Source organism: Dama dama, chromosome 4, assembly GCF_033118175.1.
Source record: "Dama dama isolate Ldn47 chromosome 4, ASM3311817v1, whole genome shotgun sequence".
Classification (NCBI taxonomy): domain Eukaryota; kingdom Metazoa; phylum Chordata; class Mammalia; order Artiodactyla; family Cervidae; genus Dama; species Dama dama.
The window spans coordinates 59,897,895-59,916,830 of record NC_083684.1 but is presented as its reverse complement, the minus strand read 5'-3'; the positions used below and the strand labels follow the sequence as shown (position 1 = coordinate 59,916,830).

General features: G+C 46.2%; 1 protein-coding gene and 1 pseudogene across 1 annotated transcript; one reads left to right on the top strand and one right to left on the bottom strand.

Moving 5' to 3' along the window:
• The first annotated feature begins 329 nt into the window (after positions 1 to 329).
• On the top strand, positions 330 to 1,133 carry LOC133054583 (small ribosomal subunit protein uS3-like; annotated as a pseudogene).
• A 221-nt stretch (positions 1,134 to 1,354) lies between these two features.
• C5AR1 (complement C5a receptor 1) lies at positions 1,355 to 18,204 on the bottom strand. Its single transcript, XM_061139700.1, has 2 exons — positions 18,085 to 18,204; positions 1,355 to 6,817 (listed from the first exon to the last, which is right to left on the bottom strand). The coding sequence occupies exons 1-2, from the start codon at positions 18,085 to 18,087 to the stop codon at positions 5,762 to 5,764; spliced, it is 1,059 nt and encodes a 352-aa protein (XP_060995683.1). The 5' UTR covers positions 18,088 to 18,204; the 3' UTR covers positions 1,355 to 5,761.
• Positions 18,205 to 18,936: the final 732 nt, after the last annotated feature.

Genomic DNA, 18,936 nt, shown 5'->3' with positions numbered 1-18,936 from the left:
ACTTGGTGAAGAATCCACCTGCAAAATGCAGGAGACCAGGGTTCAATCCCCAGGTCCATTAGATCCCCTGGAGAAGGAAATGGAAACTCACTCCAGTATTCTTGCCTGGAGAACCCCAGGGACAGAAGAGCCTGGTGGGCTACAGTCCATAGGGTCACAAGAGTCAAACATAACTTAGGGACTAAACCACCAGCATGGGCTAATAGAATTCCAGAAGCCCAAAAGGGTGAGTGGCCCAGACGGGGAAACCAGTCTCTTTTGAACAATATATATTATTTCAAGATATCTGATGAATGAAAAAGAGTGTCTGTAACATGTGAAGTAAAAAGTACAACACTTTTCCTTTCGGCAGCTCGCGGCGGCAAGATGGCTGTGCAAATTTCCAAGAAGAGGAAGTTTGTCGCTGATGGCATCTTCAAAGCTGAACTGAACGAGTTTCTCACTCGGGAGCTGGCTGAAGATGGGTGCTCTGGAGTTGAGGTCCGAGTTACACCAACCAGGACAGAAATCATTATCCTGGCCACCAGGACACAGAATGTACTTGGTGAGAAGGGCCGGCGGATCCGGGAGTTGACTGCTGTGGTTCAGAAGAGATTTGGCTTCCCTGAAGGCAGTGTAGAGCTTTACACTGAAAAGGTAGCCAGAGGACTGTGTGCCATTGCCCAGGCAGAATCTCTGCGTTACAAGCTCCTAGGAGGCCTTGCTGTGCGGAGGGCCTGCTATGGTGTGCTGCGGTTCATCATGGAGAGTGGGGCCAAAGGCTGCGAGGTCGTGGTGTCTGGGAAACTTCGAGGACAGAGGGCTAAATCCATGAAGTCTGTGGATGGCCTCATGATCCACAGTGGGGACCCTGTTAACTACTATGTTGACACTGCCATGCTCCATGACACTGCTCAGACAGGGTGTGCTGGGCATCAAGGTAAAGATCATGCCTTGGGACCCAACTGGTAAGACTGGCCCTAAGAAGCCTCTGCCTGATCACGTGAGCATTGTGGAACCCAAAGATGAAATACTGCCCACCACCCCCATCTCTGAACAGAAGGGTGGGAAGCCAGAGCCGCCTGCCATGCCCCAGCCGGTACCCACAGCATAATAGGTCTCCTTGGCCACTGGATCTGGAATCTGAATGTTGCTCTGCAAAGACCTTTAATAAAATCTTTTTAAAAGACAAAAAAAAAAAAGTACAACAAATAAGCAGCTGTAAAAATCACCATCCAGCTTAAAATCTGAATTTATAGATCAAGAGTAAATTTTTGGTGAGGGAATTGAGAGTAAATATGTTAGTTTTTGCGGGTCAAGAGGTCTTTCATACTCTCTGGTAGAATGAAAGGGGCCACAGATTGAACAGCATGGCTGTTTTCCAATAAAACTTTATTCACAAAAGCAAGCAACAGGCGGGATTTGGTCCACAGGCTGGAGTTTGCTGCTGCCTGAGCTAGGTGAAAGACTCTGAAGCCTAAACTGCTGAAATCACAGACTCTCAGAACGTTGGAATCACAGGCTATTTGACCCAAGGGATCCTACAATGTTAGCCACACGCTATTTTAATCACAGGATTCTAGAATGTCACACCAGAATCTTCACATGTTAGAAGTACAAACTCCAGCAGTTAGATGTTAGAATTTTGTAGATGATCTGAACATTAATCAAGGAATTATAGCCCTGAGCCGTCCAATATGGTAGCCACTGGCTGCTTGAGATTGCTGAGCATTTAAAATGAAGTGGATCTGAAATGAGAGATGCTGTGAGGGAAAACTACATACCAGATTTCAAAGACTTGGTGTGAAGAAAAAACAAGAATGTGAACTCTCTCAATAACTTTTTGTACTGATCATATTTTGAAATGATAGTACTTGAAATATATCCGGTTCAACAAAACATAGCATTCAATTATCTTACCTGATTCTTTTTGTTTCTCTTTGCTTGTCTCTTGCTTGGATGCTGAAAAAATCTAAAATTATGTGCATGGTTCATGTCATATTCCTATCAGACAACACGAATCTGAAGTAATACCATCCTGGAGGTTGGAGATGGGGGTACTTGAGAAGGTCACGTGGCCCAGATGCAGGGGGGTAGGGAGCTCTGCCCTCCAGGGCTTGGGGAGTCAGAGCTGAGCAACAGGTGGGGGCATGACAGGGTTGGGGGGCGGAGGTAGGAACACAGCCAACTCAGCCAAACCCATCACCCACTCTCTTTCCCCACCACTTCCTCTTTGGTACTTGTTGACCCAGCAGATTCCTTGGGCTTCCGATTTCACAATCGCCTAGCCCGTCAACCCACTTCCCTCCTGGGCAGTGCTGATCAACTCCAGGGCTTGGAAAAGCCACATGGATCCCACATGTTGGTATCCAAGTGTTTCTAGAAGACCACTGTGAAGCCCAGCTTCTGGGAAGCAACTCCTCTCCAAATCAGGGTGAAAAAAAAGACCCCAGTGCCTACAGCCTATTCCTCCAACCTAGGAAAGCCAGAGGGTGGCCAGGAACAGGGATGGAGCACAGGGATGGGGAGATGGGAGGAAGAAGTTAAGGAGGGCTTCCTGGAAGAGGCTGCACTCTGAAGGAAGGTAGAACAGCAACAAGGGTGGTCTTTTAAAAACAGACCAGGCAGCCAGGAGACCAGGCAGGAGAAAAGGTAAGGACCCAAGTGGGAGAGGATGCAGGGCTTGAACCAGGCAAGATGTGGAATGGGAAGAGGATGGCTTCTAGAGTGGGTCCAAGTGAGGCTTGGTGACTATATGGACCATGTGGGCACACCCTTGAGTTGGGGATGAAAAGGGAGGGGGAAGTTTGGGAGAAGACGCTGAGATCATTTTGAGTGAAGTAGGTGTAGAAGCCAGACCCTGAAAAGAGCGAGAGAGCTGGGAAGGTACTGGATGACATCACAAAAGTAAGACGTATGTTCAAGAGAACTCTAGAAAGCCAATATTTAAGGGCAGAAGAAGAAAGTCTGTAGAAGAGGCGGAGAAAGATCATGCTGAAAGTGAGAGGTTAACCAGCCCTCCTGGAACAAGCCAGGGAGGAGCCCAAGTGGCTGGGAGGAAGGCAGAAGGAGGCAAGTGGGCTGTCCAGGTAGAAAGGACCTCTAAGGTCACAAGCATCTTTATGGGGGTACCAGAGCAGAAGGTAGCTGGGGCTCAGTTCTTCCCCCAATGACCTTGCTGCCAGAGGGTCTGTATGGGTACCAACATTTACTATCAAAACCCATCCACACCTTTTCTGGAAGTCCTGCCAAGCACCTGTCACTCTGGGTGCTCAGACAGCATCTTTGAATAAAATCGTCCCCAGGACAGATGACAACATGGTAATAGCAAGATTCAGCTACAGTTCCCATCAGAATCAGACAAGATCCATGCCCAGTTCCCCATGCTGAGGCTGTTCCCTAGACTCAGCCAGCTCTTGCAAAGAGGAAGAAGGAGCTTATATCTATGTGATTGTCGTATTCAGGGGCCACCACCTCTGTGTGGCTCCCTGGGCACTTGAAATATGCCAGTCTGAATGGAGATGTACTGTGAGTGTAACTCACACCCAGGATTTTGAAGACTTAATGCCCCTCCCCAAAAAAAGTATATTGGTACAGCCACTATGAAGAACAGTATGGAGGTTCCTTAAAAAAAAAAGAAACCTGAAATTAGAATTGCCATATGACCCAGAAATCCTGCTTCTAGGCATATGTCTAGAGAAAACTCTAATTTGAAAAGGCACACACACCCTAATGTTCATGACAGAAGTGTTCAACATGGAAGTTACCTAAAGGTCCATTGACAGGTGAATGGATAAAGAATATGTGGTATATAAATATATACATTGGGGTATTACTCAGTCATAAAAAAGAATGAAATAAAGCCATTTGCAGCAACATGGATGGACCTAGAGATGAGAAGTAAATCAGAGAGAGAAATACAAGTATCATATGACAGCACTTACAAGTGGAACCAACAAAAATCACACAAATGAACTTATTTACAAAGCAAAAATAGACTCACAGGCGTAAAAAAAAATTTATGGTTACCAAAAAGGATAGCAGGACACAGAGGAGAGAGATAAATTAGGAGTTTGGGATTAACATATACACATGAGTGCATACATAGTCGTGTCCAACTCTTTGCCACCCCGTGGACGATAGCTCACCAGGCTCTTCGGTCCATAGAGTTTTCCAGGCAAGAATACTGAAGCAGGTTGCCCAACCCCAAGGGCTCTTCCCAACCCAGGGATCAAACCCACATCTGTGTCTGGCAGGTAGATTCTTTACCACTGTGCCATGTGGAAAGCTCTTAACATATGCACACCATTATATATGGTAAACAACAAGGACTTACTGTATAGCATAGGCAATGACACTCATTGTAATAACCTATAATGGCTGGGGAGGGGAGAGGGCAGTGGAGGTGGCTAGAAAAGGATGTCATGAGGGATTAGGCAGCTACAAAAAGTCTGGCACCTTGGCCATATCCATGTCAACATCTCGGTGTGATATTGTAATGCCATTTTGAAAGACGTTCCTGTTACAGGAGACAGGTCAAAGACACACAGGATCACTTTCGTATTATTACTTACAACCTAACCTCATGAGACGCTAAACGAGGTCAAAATAAAACAGCTAATTTTCTTTTTCAGGATAAACAAAACACCAATTGACAACCCAAAAGAGAAAATTCCCCTGGGACTCCACCCCCTGGAGGGACCCAATCAGTGTTTCCTGACCCTAGGTACCTTCCACACTGGTTGCTTTTCTCCATAACCTCATCACATCTTTTTACTTAATACTCTTTCTTTTTTTTAACCTAGTGAAGTAATGTACTAACTTACTGCTTTTCTTTTTTTTTTTTTTTTTTGCCACATCACACAGCCTGTGGGATGTTAGTTCCCTGACCCCAGATGGAACCCACATCCCCTGCAGTGGAAACATGGAGTCTTAACCACAAGACCATCAGGGAAGGCCCTTACTGTTTCTCTTTAAACCAACTCACTCTCCAAAGCTGAGATTGGTCCATGAACTTTTTTAAAGTTTTTATTTCTTTATTTTGTTATTTATGGCTGTGCTGGGTCTTCCTTGCTGAGTGGACTTTCTCCAGGTGCGGTGAGCAGGGGCTACTCGCCAGTTGTGGAGCGCAGGCTTCTCTTGTTGTGGAGCACCGGCTCTGGGCTCTCCGGCTCAATAATTGTGGCGCGTGGGCTTAGATGTCCCAAGGCTCGTGGGATCTTCCCCCTCAACCAGGAATCGAACTCCTGTCCCCTGCATTGGCAGACGGATTCTTTACCACTGAGCCACCAGTGAAGCCCAGTCCATGGATTTTTGCTTTGTCCTAAACAAGAATAACTTTTGAGATTCCAGTTGTATACATATAGATTTTTTTTGTCAATTCTCCATGAAATAAATACAGAATTCTTTTTTTTTTCCCCAAGTTTGAGTGTTTCTGTTTGTTCTGTGTATCTGATATCTTCACATGTTCTGCACAGGAACTTCTTATTCTATGGGAGAGTTCCAGTTATGCTGGTTGCTGTTCATTTTCCCAAGTCCTTGGATAGAAAGGTTGGGGGGGTGGGTGGTTCCTAGAACTTATCAACCTTGGAAAATGAAAAACGATAAGATGGGTTCGCCTAGAAGAAGCAGGAAAGAGTCCAGGAAAGACGGAAGGAAAAGGTGGCAAATTCATTCAACCAGCACCACCCACCTTGCCCCGGGCTGAGTTCCAAAAAGCGAAGTGAATGGACCGGAAGTTTGGCGGAGCCTGGGAAAGCTGGAGGTCAGAGAGGCCCCCCTCTTACACCGCCTGGCTCTTCAGGGCCGGGGTATCCACCGTGGAGAGCGTCTGGGACTTGCTCTCCCTGCGCACGGACTCGTCAGTCAACACACCCCGGACCCTGGCGGGGAGGGTCTTCAGGAACCGGGCGTGAAAGCCCTGGGCGGCGAACACATAAATGATGGGGTTAATGCAGCAGTTGATATAAGCTAGAGAGATGCACAGGGCATCTAGACTGGACACGAACTTGAAGCTGTCCCAGTGTGCCTGGAAAAAGGCCAGCATCATCCCCGTCACCTGGTAGGGCAGCCAGAAGACGAAGAAGCTGGTCACCACGGCCACCACCACCTTGAGCGTCTTGGTGGAGCGCGTGGCAGTGCGGCTCCACGCCCGAATCAGGAGGAAGGTGTAACAGATGGCAAGCGTGACCAGCGGCCCCAGGAAGCCCACGGTCAGCCGGACGATGGCCACGGCCTTCTCCGCGTACACATTGTCCCTACCGTATGCAACAACACACATCGTCTTGGGCGGGAAGTGCTCTACGTGGACCTGACGGAACACAAAGGAAGGTATGGTCAGCAGCAGAGCCAAGCTCCAGGCCACGGCGCAGGCCACCCAGGCCAGGTGGGCCCCTCGGTAGTTCTGGCACCAGACGGGATTGAACACCAGCAGGAAGCGGTCGGCGCTGATGGTGGCCAGGAGTAAGATGCTGGCGTACATGTTGAGAAGGATGAGAGAGGGCAGGATTCGACAGGCGGCTTCACCGAAGGGCCATTGGTTGTGCTGGATGATGGATGTAAACAAGATGGGCAGCGCCAGGCAGGAGAGGAAGTCGGCCACCGCTAGGTTGAGAAACCAGATGGCATTGACGGTCCGCTTGGTCTCAGACCCTGTCACCCAGATCACCATGGCATTGCCGGGCACCCCGATCAGGAAGACGGCCGCGAAGATCACCAGGGCGATCACATCTGGGGCATTAAGCCTGTGGGTGTGGGAAGAGGCATCCACCATGATGTCGGGGTTCGAGGTCCATTTGTCATAATCAGAGTAATCAGGGGTGCTGAGAGCCGTGGCGTCCTGGGTGGAATCAGAGAGGTGGGGAGAGTGTGAGTGGCAGGTAGCAAGGAGCTTGCCCATCAGAGCTACTCAAAGCCCATCACGCCATTTCTTTAAGCCTCAGGTTTCTCCCGGGGAAACAGGGATGCTGAGGACTGACAGCCAGCTGAGGTGTCACACCCCTGATTCAAATGTTGAAAACCGGACTTCCCTGGTGGTCCCGTGGTTAAGAATCCGCCTGCCAAAGCAGAGGACATGGGTTCCATCCCTGGTCCAGTAAGATCTCACTAGTCACGGAACAACTAAGCCTGAGAGCCACACTGAAGCCTATGTGCTCTAGAGCCCCCGCTCCGCAGTAAGAGAAGCCTTCGCAATGAGAAGCCCACCCACCGCCATTGAGAGTAGCCCCTGCTCGCCCCAATTAGAGAAAACCCATAGGCAGCAGTGAAGACCCAGCGCCACCAAAAATAAATAATTTTAAAAATACTTCGAGGAGAATGAACTAATAATCACATGCATGTAATTCCAAAATTGATAGCCCAAGTCTTAAACTATTACTTAAATTTTATTTTTTAATTTTTACTGGAGTATAGTTGATTTACCATGTGTTAACTTCAGGTGTACAACAGTGAAGATACCTGATATCTTAAGGCAATATTTTAAAGAATCAAAATTAATGCCTCTCCAAAAAAATTCCACAGTAGAAAAAAATTGGAATTTTAAATAAACACAATCTGCTGTGGTCGTTTGTTTGGTTTATGACCCTGCATTGTTACGCAAGAGGGATGAGCCCACAGTTTTCATTCCCAGCTGGGGGTCGTTTGCAGGTTGACACTGTCATGCAAACATATCAAGAAATGCAGGCTTTTTTAAGTATAGTTAAGACTTGGACCATAGAGAAGGCTGAACGCCAAAGAATTGATGCTTTCAAACTATGGTGCTGGAGAAGACTCTTGAGAGTCCTTGGACAGCAAGGAGATCAAACCAGTCAAGCCTAAAGGAAATCAACCCTGAATGTTCTTTAGAAGAACTGATGCTGAAGCTGAAGCTCTAATACTTTGGCCACCTGATTCGAAGAGCCGACTCATTGGGAAAGACCCTAATGCTGGGATAGATGAAGGGTAGAAGGAGAAGGGGGCAACAGAGGATGAGATGGTTGGATGGCATCATCAACTCAATGGGCATGAGTTTGAGCAACTCCAGGAGATAGTGAAGGAGAGGGAAGCCTGGCGTGCTGCAGTCCATGGGGTCAGACAGGACTTAACAACTGAACAACAATTCAGAAGAACCAGGGCTCCTTGGAGAAAGGTTGTTTCCTGCCCTGGGACAGAAAATATACAAGATGAGGTCAGAACATCTCGCACTAGAAAGTAAGAAAAATTTTAAGTAACAATAGGGACATATCAAAAGGACTTCCCCGATGGTCCAGTGATTGAGACTCCACCTTCCAATGTAGTTGGTACAGGTTCGATCCCTGGTCAGGGAATTAAGATCCCACATGTCACATGGTGTGGCAAAATAAAACAAAAAAGAGACAGCCTGAAAGAGCCCACACTAGCCAGAAAGTGAAGCTGAAAGTCGTTCAGTCGTGTCCGACTCTTTGTGACCCCATGGACTATATTGGCCACGGAATTCTCCAGGCCAGAATACTGGAGTGGGTAGCCTTTCCCTTCTCCAGGGGATCTTCCCAATCCAGGGATCGAACCCACATCTCCCGCATTGCAGGCAGATTCTTTACCAGCTGAGCCACAAGGGAGGCCCAAGAACACTGTCGTGGGTAGCCTATCCCTTCTCCAGCAGATCTTCCCAACCCAGGAATCCAACTGGGGTCTCCTGCATTGCAGGTGGATTCTTTACCAACTGAGCTATGAGGGACACTAGCCAGAAGATGGGACAATTTGAGTATTTAATAATAATAACAACTGATGGAATAAAATATATATTAATAATAAAGATCTATGAGTTCATAATGATAATAAAAGCAAGTAAGTCATTGGTCACGTTTTTATTCTGAAAAGGGAATTAATCAAGCACTTATCCTGCCATTTCTGTATGGGGTATTATTTCAGAGAAATAACGAGTCAATGTGGGAGGTCCTTCTTTAGAGAAGAATCTAAAAATAATTCCTGCAGAAGGAATGATAAACTTAAGGAAATATGGATCTGGATGATGAACAACATCTAATAAAACCATCATGTAAAAAAGATAGGAACCTTATAATAAATAGGTTGAGCTGGCACCGCAAACCCTCCCGTCAACCTCAGCACTTGGAGAAGAGAGACAAGTAGACATCTGTTCTGATGTGATGCAGTAAAACAATGATACAGCACCTGGGCTTCCCTCATAGTTCATTCAGTAAAGAATCTGCCTGCAATACGGTAGACTTGGGTTTCATTCCTGGGTCAGGAAGATCCCTTGGAGAAGGAAATGGCAACCCACTCCAGTATTCTTGCCTGGAGAATCCCATGGACAGAGGAGCCTGGCGGGCTACAGCCCATGGGGTCACAAGAGTCAGACATGGCTTAGCGACTAAACCACCACCATCCATGGAGCAGTTTTTGCCCAAAAAACAAAGAATGTGAATCTAATCAAGGCCCTAAATCTAAAACTACCAGTTTACAGGAAAAGCAGGTAAGAGAGGAATATGATAAATAACACCACAGGGACAAAACCAGCCCAATCAGAGCTCCAGAAACTCTACAGGACAAATGGTGTTGTTTCTCTCACAAATAAATGGCATTTTTAAAATAGGAAGAGGAAAGAAAAATGGAACGGGAAGTGTCGTGGATTAAAAGAGATTTATAGATAACTAATAAGGGCCTACTATAGAGCCCAGGGAATGCTTCTCAATATTCTGTAATGACTTATTTGGGAAAAGAATCTAAAAAAGAGGGAAATATATGTATATATAACTGATATACTTTGCTATACAGCATAAATTAACACAGCATTGTAAATCAACTATTTATTGTTATTTGGTCACTGAGTCATGTTGGACTCCTTTGCAACCCCATAGACTGTAGCCCACCAGGTTCCCCTGTCCCTGGAGTTCTCCAGGCAAGAATACTGGAGTGGTAAGGTGGTAATTCCAACTGGTGACAAACCCTCACATTGTGAGGGTTAAGAGGGTCTCATTTAGCACCTCTTTGTGAAATTGCAGACTGTGTAATGTACATGTTAAAAGGGTGCATTAGTCAGTATTGTAGAAGGGTCCTGTGACGTCATCCAGACTTGCTATGAACACTAACTGCCATTTGAAGCCACTGGTAGACAGTGGCTCTGCTCTAAACCACTTTTTAGCAATTGTATTTTTTTCCTGATTATAGTTTTAACATACTTCGATGTTTATGTTGATGAGTTTTTTAGGTACTTTTGGTGATGTTTCAGTCTCATGTACTCTTCTGACGTCAGAAAAGTACCACTGGTTGTTTGCAGCCTTATTGTGTAATCAGCCTACCACAGGCTTCCATATATAACAAAGTAATTAATATTGTGCAAGTGTAAAACACTTCTGTTGTGAAAGCAGTGTTTGGAAAATGAGAAATTATTTAAAATGGTTACAAAATACTAGTCAATTTCATAATCCCCACTTTCCTCCCTTAAAGGTCTGCTTTACCAGATAAAGGGTCACTTATTTGTCATTGCAAGATTCTTAGAAAATGTGTTTAATCCTCTCAAATACAATCAGTACTAAAAAGTCTGTATTATTTTGGTCTGTGGGGTACAGAGTACAAGCTGCAGTCAAAGGATGGAGAAGATTTTTTCACTGTCTCTCTTAAGCTGAATAATTTTTTTTCCTCCAGTGTTTTGTTTTATACAGGTTTTGAATTCCTTTAACGTTTATTGTGTGTACTGAATACTGCATATGTACTATTCAGATTGTTTGCTCTAGTTTACTACCTATAAAAGACCTGTTAATCACATACAAAAAAAAAAAAAAAAGAATACTTTAATGGGTTGCCATTTTCTCCTTCTGGGGATCTTCCAAACCCAGCGATCGAACCCACATCTCTTGTGTCTCCTGCTTTGGCATATGGATTCTTCCACTGGGCCACCTAGGAAGCCACTATACTGTAATAAAAATTTTAAAAGGAGAGAAAGAGAGATTTAAGAAGTAGATATACCAAAGATAATACGGAGACCAAGACTGGATCCTGATTGGAATAGTCATCTGGAAAATAAGATATTTTGGAGACATCTGGGAGATTTTTAAATAGACTGGATATCCAACAATAGTAAGGAACCATTGCTTATTCTATTGAGGGTGATATGATATTGTATGTATGTTTTCAAAAAGTGGTAGAAGACGGTTTCTGATAGAGGTTTCACATAGCAGGTGAAATAGGATGTTTTGGGCTTGCTTTAAAAATTCTAGAAAAAAAAAAAAAAGATGGAGGAAGGAGGGAGGACCACGGATGACTAAGAATGGCAAAGTGTTGACAACTGTGGGAGCTAGGTCATGAGCACACTGGACATTCACAACTTCATTCTCTCTGTTTTTGTGCGTTTGATATTTTCCATAATAAAATAATGAACAGAGTCTTGAGTACTTTCTTTCCAGGAAGTGTCATATCCCCCTCCCAAGAGAGAAAGAGCAGCAGCTGAATAAGAAACAGCCTTGGACACAGAACGATAAGCCAGAGGCACCAGACGCAGCAGCAGGAAAATCCCCATGCAGGACAGGGAGTGATTGTACTAAGGCGGCCAGTATTTATTGAGCATCTACTGTGTTCTGAGGACAGCATTAGCTCTTTCAGTCCTGACCACCACCCTACGAGTAGGTCCGATGAATATGCCCATTTAATTGACAAGGAAACAGAGGCACCGGAAGATGAAGTAGCCTGTTCCAGTCATGTAGATGGGAATTCAACTTTCTTTAGATTGGTATGCTAACCCAGACAGGCTGCTCTTGGGCAGTTCCAGAGGTTGGAAGGGGGCCTCCAAGGACATGCAAGGGGCAAACTCTGTGGTCCCTGGAGCCCATCCCTGAAGGTGATTTTGTCACCAGCCCGGGGAAAGGAGGCAGAGAAAAACACAGATCATTTTTATAGAAATATTCAGAGCTGGATTTTTTGGGTACTTGAATTTGCAGGCTGAGGTTTTGACCCACTAAACACAGCTCATAGAATAAATAAGATGAAAAATGTTCAAGAACCTGGCAAAGTGCCTGGTACACAGTAGGGAGATAAGAAATGGCAATGCTCTTATTTCCCATTGATCTTAAAATTATTGGAAAGCTCAGATCTTTCTCTGAACCATTCTTTTTAATTCTAGTTCCTTTATGTTTCCTTAAGGTCAACCAGGTCAGCCAGGCTGATGGTCCAGCATATTTGCTGGTACAGCCATAGCAGAGACCAAATTATTCAAAGGGAAAAGGTCAGTGTCAACTGAAAAGTGGATGAACTGGGTATGGTGTATCTAGGTAGTGGAATATTATTCCACCATAAAAAGGGATGAAGTATTGACATAAGCTACAATGTGGATGGAGCTTGTAAACATTATGCTCAGTGAAAGAAGTCAGAATCATGCTATATGATTCCATTTAGATAAAATGTCTACAATGGGCAAATCCATAGAGATGGGAGATGTCTTAGTAGTAGCCGGGGGCTAGGGGAGCAGGAGTGGGGAGGGACTGCTTAGTGGGTTTCTTTTGAGGGTGATGAATAGTTTCTGGAAATAGATAAAGGTAGTGATGGGGACAGGGCTTCCCCGGTGGCTCTGCGGTAAAGAATCTGCCTGCAAGGCAGCAGACTTGAGTTCGATCCCTGGGTCAGGAAGATCCCCTGCAGGAAGGCATAGCAACCCACTCCAGTATTCCTGCCTGGGGAATCCTATGGCCAGAGGAGCCTGGTGGGCTATGGTCCATAGGGTCGCAAAGAGTCGGACACAACTGAAGTGACTCCGCATGCATGCAGTGATGGGGCAGCACTGTGAACGTACTCAGGGCCACTGAATGGTACACTTCAAAATGGTGAATTATAAATTCTGTGGCATTTTGGTCGATTAAAATTAAAATGCCAGTGTCCTAAAGACAAGGAAAGGCCAAGGGACACTTCCAGATGAGTGGGGACTAAAGGACCAGGACACCCAAATGTGATGTGACATCCTGGACCGCAGCCTGGAGCAAGAAAGACAAATTCACTCTGAAGGGCATTATTCAGGCCACTGAGCAAGTTTTAACTTGATCTATGGACTAGATCACAGTATCTCATCAAATGTTAAATTCCCTGACATTGATCACTGTACTCGTGTAAATGAATGTCTTTGTTATTGAGAAGGAGACCCTGAGACATTTAGGAGCAAAGGATGCCTGCAACTTCCTCTCAACTGGTTCAGAAAAAAAAAAGATGGTAGATGATAGATTTATCGATAGAAGGGACGGATAGATAGAGCAAAGCTGGAGAATTTGGGTCAAGAGAATATGGAAGTTCTCTGTATTATTCTTGCAATTTTTTCTGTAAGTGTGAAGATGTTTCCAAAAAGTTAAAATGGTTGCTTTATTTCCACTGATAAAGAGACTCTGCCCTGAGCCATCCACCTGACCATCCTCACCCCCAGCACCCTGACCTCCCTTTTTCTACTCTGGGACCCCCAAGCTCAGATCACTGAAGGGTCAATGTTGGGCATGGCAAGAGGCCCCAGATCCTGCCCAGGGGGACCCTGCACTATAGCAGGTGATTAAATGTTTTAAGTGTCCACCTCGGACGTGATAACACGAAGCTAACTTCGATCTCTGCTCGTTTCACAAGCTCTGGACTATGCTGCAGAATAATCCAGACCCCAGAAAGGGATGCCTCCCCCCCTGTCCCGCTCCCATGCTCACCGTTTCCCCTCACATCAGCTGACTAACATCCTCGCCTGGGATGAGCTCATGCAGCCCTTCCCTATCACTGACTTCACGAGGGCAGGAAAAAGATGCTGATTCTAATGCTCTGTGGTTTCTAGGATCCTCCCGATGTAAATGACTTGCAAAGTTTAGCCATGGCAGCATCTCTATAAAGAAGGGAAACAGCTGAAGCGTCCAGGCCAGTGGCTCAATAACGATGACACATCCAGGCAAAATAATTCTATGCAACCAGCAAAAGAATGAGGAAGTTTACCTAAGGGTGGGTGTGGAAAGAACTCCAAGATCTAGGGTGAAACAGAACAAGTAAGAACAGTGTGTGAAGTAACACTACCTACCAAAGAGGAGTCATTCTTCCTCTCTGTTTTCCTCTCTCCACCAACCCCCTCTCCCCTCCTCACCACTTCCCCTCTGTCTCTATCTCTCTTTCTCTCCTGAGTGTCTGTACAGACTAGCTCCAGAAGCAGGCAGAGGAAATCTGGAACAGTGGTTGCCCCAGGGGAAGGGAAGCAAGAGGTTGGTATACTTTTGGGGGAGGAAGGGGAGCAGGGTTGGCCCCTGCTAAGAGGCATGTGGGATCCTAGTTCCCCGACCGGTCATCGAACCTGCATCTGCTGCATTGGAAGCACAGAATCTTAACCACTGGACTGCCAGGGAAGTCCCTCACCATATACGCTTCTGTTCTTCTGGTATGTAGAGCCATTTCCTCTCCCCGGAAATGGATATTATATAGCCTCTACAAAAGAATTTGTGCTTCTACCATTCTAGAAGGGGCTTCCCAGGTGGCTCAGCGGTAAAGAATCCACCTGCCAAGCTGAAGATGCACATTTGCTCCCTGGGTCAGAAAGATCCCCTGGAGAAGGAAATGGTAACCCACTCCAGTATTCTTGCCTGGGGTATCCCACGGACAGAGGAGCCTGGCGGGGTACAGTCCACGGAGTCTCAAAGAGTGGAACACAACTTGGCGACTGAGCACAAACTCGAGTGCCATTCTAGGAGTCCAGGAAAGAGTCTAAGCATATTTCTTCATCGCATAAATGTTAACAGACTAGAGATTGGCTCCTGACATACCTGGCACCTGTCCTTGGAGAGGTTATGGTCTCCTGCGAGAAGGAAATTAATCGCCAGGGATGGGAACTGAGCATGTTCTACAGAGAATCCAGCCTGGTGGGGGATCAGGAGAAGGGTGTTGGAAAAATCAAGCCACAACACCGTGTGACCCACTCCAGTATCCTTGCCTGGGAAATCCTATGGACGGAGGAGCCTGGAGGGCTACAGTCCATGGGGTCGCAAAAAAAAGTCGGAGATGACTTAGCCACTAAGCAACAGCAAAGAACTAAGTAGCAATGAAAAAGAGGAAAAAAAATCGTAATTCGGTCCAAACGAAATTTCTGCCCTGATGGGAATGTCCCAGAGGCGTGCCATCCAGGATGGTAGCCGCCAGTCACCTATGGCCGTGGAGTCCATGACATGCGGCAGGTGTGTCTGGGAACTGAACTTATACTTTGCTGTCATTTTAATTAAGTTTCACCAGACACATGTGGCTGGTGGCTGCCTCTCAAACACCAGTGGTCTGGGGCTCCTAATCAATTCCCAAGTGCTTCCTAGATGTTAGTTCGTTAATTCTCCAACCGCAGTGTTTACGCTACAACAAGCCCAAAGGCGGGGTACTCTCTTTTTCCTAAGATCACAGGCTCATTTTAAGAGCCCTTGCCTACTGTGTGGAGAAAGGGCCAGATCAGAAGCTGAGAAGAAGAGGCGATTGGGATTGTCCAGCTGTGGTGTAGGACAATGGTCGTTTGCACTAGGGTGGTGACAGTGAGGACTCATGAATGGATCAGAGGAGAACAGGGCTAAGGAGAAGATGCTTAGGAGAAAAGCAATCAGAATCACCAAGTTCTAAGTCCTTTTCATGTATCAGCTCTTCCTTTTTTTTTTTGCCATTGCAACACCCATTTTGCAGATGAGAAAACTGAGGCTACAGACAGCTTAAGAGACCTTTCCCGGTCCTCACTGTTAGCAAGTGGCAGAGGTAGGAGAGACCCTCAGAGAGTCCAACCCTAGAACCTTCTCTGAGAGGCTGCCAGGCCTCAGGCGTGGTGGGAGTGAGGGGCATGCCTTCAATGCAAAGGGTCACAAGGTAACAGGGAGGCTGTCACACACCAGAAGGGGAAAGAACATCCGCGTGGCTGGCAGGTAGCCAGGACAAAGTTGGAGGAGCCTCAGATGTCACGTTAAAGGAGATGTATTTTATCCTGGGGTAATGGGGAGCCATAGATGGTCTTTGAGCCACAGAGGGTCCCGATGAGAGTTCTTGTTTAGGAAGGTGCCTCTCGCCGCTGAGGGGAAGTGAGACTAAAGGCAAGAGGACCAGAGAGGAGGCTGGGGCAGGGACTCAGGCCAGCAAAGGTGGGAGTGATGCCCAGAGGAGGGAGAAAAGCAGGAGACTTAGGAGGCATGACACACCCCTTCCCTCCCTCTCGGGGCCTCAGTCTTGCCATCTTCGGAGCAGGGAACGTCCTGCCAACTGTGCCCTCCTTTACTGTGGAAATAATAGACTCAGGAATGCTGTCAGGGCTAGGAAATACCCAGAAGGCAGGGTCTGCTTTTTTCCCCGGAACATCCCTCTCCCCGTTTCTACATGGGCACAAGGTCTTTAAACAATCCACCTGCAGAACCACATAAAACCACTAAAGCATCCTCAGACACTGGGATACAGGGGAGGGGGTGAGCATCTCGACTCATCTTCTTGAATCTGCACAGTCTTTGAGACTCAACCTCCCTGAGCACGAAGAAACGTAGGCATTTGCATTTTAAAAGCCATGTGAAAAAGACAAACCTCCGGATCCTTTCAGGATGCGATGAACTACCTTTCAGGTGGGCAAAAACAAAAATAGCTCCATCTAACCATGCAGATGGGTTTCTAGACAAGTAAATACTCTCCTGCTCTGAAAATGAAGAATATAAATTGGTACAGGTTTTGGCAATATCTGTTAAAATAAAAATTGTCTATGTCTTAGATTCAGCATTTGAAGTTCTGAAAACCCAGACATGAATCCAAAGATATAATTCTGGTGTTTGGGGTTTTGGGGGTTTTTTGGCTGCCCAGCCTGTGGGATCTTATCTCCCTGACCAGGGATGAACCCGGGCCCATGACAGTGAAAGCAGTGAATCTTAACCACTGGACCACCAGGGAATTTTCTAATATTGGTTTTGAAGACAAACAGCCTAAATTTCCAGTGATAAGTGATGGACACTCTCACTGGCATATCACACAGCTGATAAAAAGAAAAAGGGAATTTCCCTGAAATACACCAGGATATAACAGTATCTTTCTCACAGATTAAGCTGAAGTTTGTAAATGTCAAGAGCCTAGCACAGTGCCTGGCATACAGGTGAATGTTGTCAATAATATTATAAGTTATTCATGTAAGGAAAAAAAGCGAGATATAAGGATATCGTGTAAAAAAGACTTCTCTTTGCAGGGTAGCTGGGGGAGAAAGGATAGACACATCACAGGCATTGAGCGCCAGCTATATGCCGGGCACTGCTGAAAGAGTTTCCCGTGTATTATCTCACTGAACTCTCCCCATGACTGTACGATACAGATTTCGCTCTGTAGGGTGACTATCTCCTTAGTGATAAGGAGAAGGAGGCTCAGAAAGACGAGTCTCCTCAGCTTTTACACAAGACAGGGAGGATTCGAGCCCAGTTTCAGTACGATCTCCATGTCAAAATACTCCTTACTCCCTACACTGTCATGGACTGTTTCCAGAAGTATTAGCCACAAACTGGTACCCTAATCCCACCCCCCATGTTTCTGGCTACAAGGAACCAGAGCTACAAAGAATCTGAGTCTCTGGACAGGGACGGTCCTTTCACTGAATACCCTTTAGGGATTTGGGACTTTTTTTTTAGTTATTAGTATTCACAAAGAAAAAAACTCTAGTCCATCTTTTAATTTCTTTAAAAAAAACTTCTGACATTACAGAACTAAACTAAAATGTATTAATATTCCACTCCTACCTTGCCATGACAAAAAAAAAAAAAATCTCATGAGCCAAAAAAACACAGGGACTAGCTTATAAAACTAAATATGGATCTCAGCATCAGCTGAGCAGAGAAAGGAATTAAAACATTTCAATTTAAAAAAATCATGAAAAAAAAATCATGAGTGAATAATAAAATGTGTAGAAACAAAATTTTCAAACTATTTGGGATTATTTAACAGAAAGGAAAAGTCAAAGCTAATCTTGGGCCCTATTACCCCTTGACAGTCTTACTCCTTAGCTGCTTCCCAGCCCTGGAGGGGGAGAGGAAGGCGAGGGGAGAGGGGAGAGGTCAAGGACTGGGAGAAGGAGGAAGGAAAAGGGGAGCAGATGGCGCCAAAAAGGGAGAGCACGCACATAGCGGGTGTCTGCCCCCCACTCCCCCCCAGACTCACCATCTTCAGGTCTCTCCCAGATTCTCCTCTGATCAAAAGCTCCCAAGGGCTGTGGTTTGCAAGCCCCAAGGGAGGGCACAGATAACCAGAGAGGAAATGACCCGTCTTACCCCTCTGGGGTTCTCATTGGTCTGGGGCTCGGGGTTTCTTCCGCAAGACACACACCCAGTGAACCCTGAACACCTCCTCCAGCTGCTCCACGGAAGGGGCCAGGAGGAAGTTCCAGGTCCCAGGAGGAAGGAAGCCAGACATTAGAGACCCCCACCTTGTCTACACCTGGTCCTTCTCCCAGCCTTGAGTTCCCCCATTGGAGAGGCGCTCTCTTTCCTTCTATGGTCCCGGGTAGCAGTGAAAAAGCTCAGGGGTTCAATTGGCTTAAACCTGGGAATCGGGGATTGATTGTGAGCCCTAGCCTCCCAACTGGGTTCCATTGAGACCCAGAGAGGCAAAGCAAGTCTGTGAAGATGGCCCAGCACTTGAGGACTGTTCATCTTCTTGTCTAACCATCACCATCTTTCCCAGCCCCTTTCTGGGTTCTTGCTGAAACATGCTGGAGTCTGGGGTAGGGAAGAAACCGTTAGCTTCTTATTGCTGCTGTAATAAAGCTCCATAAACTGAGTAACTTAAAACAACAGAAATGTTTCCCCTTACAGTTCTAGAGGCCAGAAGTCAGCAGGGCTGCATTCCCTCTGTAGGTTCCAGAGTAGAGTCTGCTCCTGCCTCTTCCAGTTCCACTGACTGCCAGCTTGTGGCTTGTGGCCGCATCATTCCAATACCTGCCTCTAAGGACAGAGACATCTCCTTCCCTCCTACTGGGGGTCACAAGTCTCCCTCTGCCTCCCTGGTATAAGC